Source organism: Adiantum capillus-veneris, chromosome 22, assembly GCF_014529385.1.
Source record: "Adiantum capillus-veneris isolate H3 chromosome 22, ASM1452938v2, whole genome shotgun sequence".
NCBI lineage: Eukaryota > Viridiplantae > Streptophyta > Polypodiopsida > Polypodiales > Pteridaceae > Adiantum > Adiantum capillus-veneris.
Window position 1 is genome coordinate 115,088,598 of NC_140952.1, and position 8,838 is coordinate 115,097,435.

At 40.4% G+C, this 8,838-nt stretch overlaps 1 protein-coding gene across 1 annotated transcript; it reads right to left on the reverse strand.

Moving 5' to 3' along the window:
* Positions 1-444: 444 nt before the first annotated feature.
* LOC147430063 (uncharacterized) lies at positions 445-870 on the reverse strand. Its single transcript, XM_086495095.1, has one exon. The coding sequence runs from the start codon at positions 868-870 to the stop codon at positions 445-447; it is 426 nt and encodes a 141-aa protein (XP_086351221.1).
* Positions 871-8,838: the final 7,968 nt, after the last annotated feature.

Below are 8,838 nucleotides of genomic sequence, written 5' to 3' on the forward strand. Positions count from 1 at the left end.
TCGCATAACTTAAAGGTAGCATTAGGAAAAGCATGTTTGACCACATAAGGGCCAAACTACCACTTAACCATGTTGCACATAGCATCCACTTTGACGGGTCTGGGTCTACTACCACATGGTCCACATAAGTGGCCCACAATCAAGACTTGTTTTGCCCCAAACATAGACTTTTGGCCTGAGAGTGTAAGGTTGACCTCTTCAAGCCTTGATAATATCCTGTCATAATCAAGAATATGGTTAGCCACAAACTCTCTGCACCTCCTCTTATCCTTGGCTTCGTCTTTTTAACCCTTTTATCGGCACATCATCAATAACAGGCATAGTCCTGGGGAATGAAATCCCGCAACACTTTATTCATCCCATTCATTATGTGTGCAACTGAATTAGTTGCACCCTATGGCAAGGTACACATTCTTACTAATCCCAAAGAAGTACGCATGGTTGTTAGATCCCTACTTTCATAGCCAGTTGAAATTGATCATAGCCCGAATACAAGTCTCCCATAGAATAGATAGCTCTACCTGCAAAGGCCTTCACAAATTCATCAACCACTAGACCTGTTCCAACATTTCTGATAGTTACCTTGTTTACTGGTTGCATATCCTGTATAAACGTCAATGCATTTTTCTTGGGAACCGTAAACCACCTGTTAGAGTAAGGAGCACAAGAGGCCTCCAAAATGCCCATCTTAATCTTCTCATTTAGCAATTCAACCAACTTAGGAAGATGAGCCTTCGGAATAGGAATAGGCCGTAAATTCCAAGGCAAGTGCGGAACAGTAAATATCACCATAGAAGCTACAACACTAGGATGAACACAATCAATCTCACCTGGTTGGAAAGAAAAATCTTTCCCATGCTTCTTTATCATTTCTCAAAAACATTCTATCTCTTCTCGATTTAGAAAATCTGCATCACCAGTCTTCAGTTCCTGTAGAGTTTCTTTAGTAAATGAGTGACCAATTTTACCTGGATCTCGGAGGATAGGTTGCAGAGATGCTTTCTCCATAATTGTATCACTCTCTTTGACAATGGAATGGCCACTGACCTTCTTTGCCACTATTTTGCATTTTGTATTCACTTGTACCTCTTCTACATCTAACTCTTCTTTGAATTGCAAAATAAAATCATACATGTTAAGAGAATTACCTTAACCATATTTACCCCAGCTTGACCATTAAATTGTATGAATGCATCCAATTCTCCCATTGTATCCACAAATGCCTATTCTTCAAAAACTCCTGAAATTGCTTCATTTGGATCCAGTATTTCACATCCTTGAAGTATGCCTTGGACATCACAAACATGTTTCCTCTCCCATTTGCACAAATCATTGAATTTTTTGTAAGATATCGAACCCTCTGAAGCCAATCCTAGAAATCTTGAAGAAAAAGTCTCTTTGTAGACCTCTGCTGTCAACGATTTCTCCTCCAAAGCACCCCGCTTTACAATGGCACTTGGGAAAAATCACGAAAACCCTTGTTATCTTTGAACTCTTTCGTCAACTTTGTTAATGGATGATCTCTCAATGTATCCCTGTTCCTAGCACGATCCACACAAACAAATAGAAATTGAACTGCTTTCTTACCATCATGATTTTTTATTCTAGCATACGCGGATCCATCATCCAAAACCTTGGTCTCCATCCTCACCATCGTAATGCCATGTACTAAAAACATTTTTTCATCCCTTACATCCCCTATGGTTATTTTAACAGTAGGGCATGCACCATACAAATCCCCTGATTGTGCATTGGCAGCTCGGATACGCCACCCATGTTCCACATCAACATGCCACTTTCCTTTCAAAAACAAGTTCTTTGACATAGGTTTACTTCTGACCCATGATCTACCAATGCAACAACCGGCTCTTTCGAATCACCTACCTTTACCAAAGTTTCAGTAGTAGCCTTGGCCCAATGATTTTGTGTAAAATGACTACGAGGTATGTCTTTTCCATACTCATCCTCATGGAATCTGACATGCTTTACCCATCTTGGAAGCTCATTGTTGTCCACTATACTTTCCCATTCATCTTCAGTTAGTTCTTCTTCATTAACACTACCCATAATAGCTTCAATTTGTTCATAAATGCTATGCACCTCCTGTGTCTTGGTTGGGTCGTTTTCAAGCCCATACAATATTTGGCACTTCATGTTCTTGAGATCAATAATACTGTCATGAAATCCCCGCTTTGCAATACCTACGATCTCACCTAGAGTAAACTCCACCCTACTATTCAGAATGGGTTCCTCAAGTATCTTCCTGATGTCAGTAGCTTGTTCAATATTAAATCTCAGCTTATATGAAGGACCTCGTGATTTTCCCACCATTTTCCTCCTTCTCAGCCTCATCCATTGAGGCAGATTAAGTTACGGATAGTTTGTTTTATTATTCGGAAATTCATCACTCAGAATGCCTTGATTATGGGATATGCCTAGCAATGCCTTAATTGATATGTATGACGAATGTGGTGCACTTTAGAAAGAACAAGTAATGGCGTCTCTTGCGGTGCATTCAACATAGCTACGGCATGGAAGCCTTGAGATGCTTTTATAGCATGCAAAGAGAAGACCTTTCACAAATGCAATCACCTATACATCCATGTTGAAGACCTGTGTGACCATCACGGACATTAAAATGGGCAACAAAGTTCACGATGTTGTTGAAGGTGAAAATAAAGCAAGCAATGCCTTGGTCAATATATATATATATATGTCCAATGTGATGAGGTTTTTGCCGGACATAAACACAAGGCCGCCCATGAGCACCATTGAGGTGGCCGCCCAAGGTCGAATTAGATGGCCTTAATGTGTGGGAAGGGAGAAAAATAAAGAAAGAAAGCACATAGGCAGCAAGCAAGGCGCAGGGGAGAGAGGAACAAGCTTGCGGCGGCCTCTGTGATGCTCCAACTGCGACGTGCAAGAAGGGAGTTCTACTTAGGGACCCATGGCGCTCCTAATCGGCCCCAATCGCCAAGTTTCGTTCAACTTCATGTTGGCATGCCACATCAGCAAGAGGGTGTTTTTATGCTCCCTAGCAATGACGGCGCCGTCGTTGCTTAGGGAGGGGGGGTTGCTCTATATAGAATGAGGTTTTAGGGCTATTGCATGGGAGATTGGAACGTGAGGGTGAGCAAGAAGGAGAAGAATCTCTCTCTCTCTCTCTCTCTCTCTCTCTCCCTTGGTGAGAAAGGCTCGATCTCTCTCTCAACCTCGACCTCGAGGAGAAGACTCTCTCTCTCTCTCTCTCTCTCTCTCTCTCTCTCTCTCTCTCTCTCTCTCTCTCTCTCTCTCTCTCTCTCTCTCTCTCTCTCTCTCTCTCTCTCTCTCTCTCTCTCTCTCTCTCTCTCTGTGTGTGTGTGTGTGTGTGTGTGTGTGTGTGTGTGTGTGTGTGTGTGTGTGTGTGTGTGTGTGTGTGTGTGTGTGTGTGTGTGTGTGTGTGTGTGTGTGTGTGTGTGTGTGTGTGTGTGAGAGAGAGAGAGCAAGAAGGAGACTCGAGGGTATGAAGGAGAGCAAGAAGGAGGCTCGAGGGCATGAAGAAAGGAGGCTTGAAGGCAGGGAGGAATTGAAGCCCGACATAACTCAAAGGCTACATATGAGTGAAGTGTGACACAAAAACTTCGCTGCCATCTCTAACAGAAGGACGAAACTAAGAGAAGAGCTTAGAAAGTTCTTGACAGCAAAGAACACAGGAGATTTGAAAATATTAAGAAAATTGAAGCAAGAAAGAAAGCAAATAAGGAGAAACTTTTGCAGACAAAGGAAGCTTTGTCGTTGTTTTCATCTTCTAAATCATTTAAAGCATTCCAATTATCAATACCAAGTATTGAAGGACGCTCGAACTAAGGGCAGACTAAATTAATTTGGCCTAGCTTTTGTAAAAGTAGCTTAAACTCCTTAACCTCAATTAATTGAATTTACGATGTTGTTTTAATAGCACTCCTTGATAAACGTGTGTCGGTTCTTGATAGTGTTAGTAAAATCAATCGGTTTGACTAGTGTTAGATGGTCCCTTTTAGACTCTTTTTTTGGTTCCCTGCTCACGACTACTATAGTCTTTGACTTTGCCAGTTGAAGGTTTGCAGGCCCAAAGATATTACAAGTTTTGTTTTATACTTCTATTTATGTTGACTATGTTCCCTTTTCAGGACTGCTTACCCTATTGAATGACAGCTCGCATGAGCACTAATCACAACCCTGAGAATCATGCAAAGATTCTTGAATAGATTAAGCTTTACCTTAAGGACCGTAAACCAAAGAATGCCTTAGCAGTTAGAACTAGAACTTTCCCCTCTAGGAAGGCCAAAGATTGTATTACCTACTATGGCAAATATAAGTGAACCTCACCTCACTGTTTTTGCAGACTCTTGCTCTCTCACAAGGATTGGAACTGACCTCAGAGCCCCTCTCAGTGGCCACTTCTCTTGTTCTCAGATGTATTAGCAGCTTGGATGCTTCGCAACTAATTTATGATTTGGCACTTACCTCTGACAAAAAATTATGTGTCTTACATATGCTGTCATTTAATGATTAAGATTTTAGCAACTTTGGACAAAGACTCCATGGAAGGAGTAAATTTAATTTCCCAATACATTGCCCAACTTCCTCTATTATCCTCACAGTATCAGTAAGAGCTTGCTCTGTTCTCCTCCTCTGGTGCAGATCTGTCTAACTTTCTTAAGAAGTTATGTGGGCTTAATCCCTCTTTTGTCTGCGCACCAGCCACTCCTTCTATTCCACAAACTGGTGGTATCTTTTGTCGGGATAGTGCAGCCCTTGACGCTGTTAAGGAACTTCAGAGTAATCTTTTCTCCCTCAATGACTCAAACCTCCTTGAGATGGTGCCAAAAATCTCTAAAGTTTTTCATGTCTTGCCTATGAGACAAATTGAAATTGAATCCCTAGGGGTTGACCATCAGCTTTGGTTCCTGTCCAACAAAGCTTTCTTAGCTCCTATTTTAAGTGAGACCTGGGTTTACCTTGCCAACCTCCCTGCCTCTACTGTGGAAGATTGCAAACTCGAGATTCTTAAAGGAGGGCAATTCTTGGATAAAGGTGAGCTCATCAAAGCACCCTTCAACCTCAATCTCATCAACCACTCCAAGTGCCCCTCAAATACAGGCTTGTACATCCGTACCAAAGGAAACATGGAATTCGCAAAGAGTAACCCTGATTTTTACACAGAGTCCATCTGGAATGTCTTTTGTCCTTATGTAAAATGTGCCTGCATATTTCTTAGCCCTAAAGCCTCTTGTGAATCCAGCATCATGTGGTTTGATTATGCCATCTGGTTTAATCTCAACCATTTGGACTTACTGTTCCCGGAGAAACCTGTGGACTTTCATCTTTCCCTCATTTGCTCTTGGTTAGGTGGCCAGGCTAAGTAGATTGTAATTGCATAGATTGCCTTCAACATCTTCCGTGGACTTATGCATGATATCATGAAGGAGTTAAAAGCTGATGAACCTGGCATTTACTTAACAACTTATGCTAACTTTAAAGGTGTTAAGCTCATCACTAGTGTTCTTAAACCTTGTATTGATGAGGATGACTCCCCTGCTCTCAAAAGGGCTAACTCTTTGATGACTCCCAACTCCTTCACTTCCTTCTTAACACCTAGTTCATCCTCTAACCGAGGAAAAATTTGTAGCTTTACAAGAGGAAGAGGCAGATCTCCCCCCATCAAGAACTTCCCTGAATTTTAACCCATGGGTGTATTGCAGGTTGCTACAAGCCCTTGCAGAAGAAGAACTCTCAACAAAAAGGATCCGGAAAATGGTTTCATCTACATACACTGTCTCTTTTGCAATGTACTCCTTGATTGGATTCAAGCAAAAAATCTTTTTTGTGAGTACTTTGATCTATTTTTTGGTAATCACAAACTTCTCGAAAATATACTCATAGGATGAAAATATCATCATCCTGTAAAAAGGTTGATCTATAATAATGACTTTCTTTGGCAGGATTCTGTCCCTCATTGTACATGTGTTCAGTTTACCACTTTTTGCAGAAATTTTGAGGATTTTGATAACCATGTTTGCACTTGTGATCTTAGCATTATTAAAAATACTAAAATACGTAGAATTTTGGCCAAAGGGCTGAATCATATACCTAACTTTTCTAAAAACCCATACCTTGCCTTATCAGCTATACTAAGCTATCTCACTGACCTTGTCAGTGCTCTCCGACTAGAGGTGACAGTCCTACCGGACTTAAGGGAAGTAGTGAAGGAATGCTTCCTTCGTAAAATTTCACAACTTCCTAATAAATGGTTATCATCTGAAGACTCTTGGCTTACTTCTCAGCTAAATCTTGATTTTCAAAAGATCTCTGATAAATGGTTTGTTGTCGGGTTTGACAAAAGCTCTAACTGTCCCACTATTGTTTGCAAATACCTGGCTTAGAAAGCCGCTCGTAATCGAGTAACTAGTAAGGAATATTGTCATATTAATACTACACCTCAGACTATTTCCAATAAAATTTCTAAACACTTAGGACTGCTAGGCTACTCATTGCTGAACACTAAGCTACCAGTGCTTTTTCCCACTTATAAAATCCATAAACATAAGTTCATGTGGATATATGATACCTCCAATTGTATCTTTACTGATATCACCAAGGATATTACCTTTTTCCTTGACCTTATTTTATCTGAATTTGAGCTCATTTGTGCCACTAAACAGAAAATCTTCCAGGACTTCTTACATGTCCAGTATAATCCCTTTTGGCTTACTAAAAACTCTACGGAGGTTTCACTTAACGTTCCTCAACATATCTTCCACATCTTTACTGCTGACATCACACAATGTTACAAAAATATTACCCTTAATGGGGATCTTGGCCTTAAGGCTCTTCTTGCCAAGGTGATAAAATTGACTTTTTCCAATGCTAAAAATAAGAAGTTTTTCTACATCTTTCTTTCCAAAAAACCTAGGTGGATTCACTTATCTCACTCCGTGCACCCCATACACTTTAATGAAGCTAGCTCTGCTCTTACATCTCCTGGTTGCTGAATAACTGCACTATTGTTTCAGGTGGTCTTTGCTTTAACCAATGCCTTGGCATTCCCATGGGTTTTTCATGCTCTCCACTTATGTGTAAATATTTACCTTGCTTTCTTTGAATACAGGTGGTGTCTCAAGACCATGGAAACCTACAAGAATAAACTTCCACAGTTCAAACATACTTATAGATACATGGATGACCTACTAAGTATCAACAATAACGACTTCCCCAATGAAATTTGTCTGATTTACCCTCACTGCCTAAAAGTTGAACTACCTCTCTCCATAAGACCACCACACCCAATGGGGCTTTCTGCACATCTGTCCAATTTCTTAACCTCTCAATATCCCTTCACACCCCATCTGTTGGTGGGTATGATCTTAGGTTTGTGTGGAAAAGGGATCTCCTTAATCTGCCACTCATTGAATTCATTAAAAAGAACAGCAATAGGCCCTACAAAGCTGCTATTAGCTCTTGTATCTGCCTACTACACTTAATTTGCTATTCTTCCTCTTCCCTTGCTTGGGAGGAGGTCTTTTTGCTAATAAAAAAGTATTGCCTTAACAGGTTTAATAGAAATCAGATCTGTAACACTATCATACAGGCTCTCACCCATCATAACTGGCTGGGGTTACATTATAAAAAAGAGAATCTCATTTCTCTTATTAGGTAGTAGGACCATACACAATGGGCCTACTACCAACCCATTGTGTATGGCGCCTCGGATAGGGCGGGTACACACACACACACACACACATACACACACTATGGTACTATAGGTTTTCATATTACCATTCCCCCCCCCACCCCCCCCCCCACATTGATCTTGCCCAAGAAATTGATGGGACACTTTTTACTGCTTATTAGCATGCCATATAATGACTATGGGACCCGGACCTTGAATAATAAAGCTTATAGTACTCCAATCATAAGGCATACCATGTTGAAGTGCAAGGTTGAACATATCACACATCCACTCATGGGTAAAATCATTAGTCCGTTTGATACCTTGAAGATCTCCCGCTTTGCAAGTGGCCAACTTTTCAAACCCACCGCATACATCCTCAATAGTAAAGAAAGAGGGCATACATGGGAGTGAACCATAAAATTGTATTTTTTCTACATTTGGTTGCTCATATAATTACCTACAATGTGTGTACATTTCCACAAGACTCAAGTTACCAAAATTCTCAACCCGCTTGCCTCTCAATTTTCTTCAAAATCTTCCACATGCACGTGCCTTTTGTTGGACTTGAGAAAGTTGTTGCTTTACTTTCCATCTTCTTCTCTTCTTTTGAATCAATGCCTCATATGTATGAAAATGACTTTGATAGTTGTCTTTGTCCATAGTTGCATCAAGCTTTATCAAGGACTTTCGAGCATCTTGAAATTCTTTATCAGACCACCTTTTGAGCGATCTATCTTTGTTGATACCATGGATATGCTTTATGTCAAAGCATTCTTTTGTACAAGAACAAATTACTTTCTTGAAAGCTTCCCATTTAGTTTCCAATGGTGCGTCATATTGAAGCTTTGTCATCCATAACTTCTCTAAACCATTTCAATGTACATTAGTGCCCATTTGAAATCCATACATTGTGATAATTTCTCTTCCCTTTGGCTAAGATTATCATGCTTAGTTGCTTCGCCATATGCAAAGTCAATACATAAGGTCCGATGGTCTGATTCCGGAGGTCCATTAGCCAAACATAAAACTCTTTATGTGATACATGATGGCTTCGAAGAGTAGCCTATAGTCAAGTACCATTTGTTTCAGTTGATTTATGTCTAGACCAAAGACAGTTGGTGACAATGGACATCTTTGTTCAACCC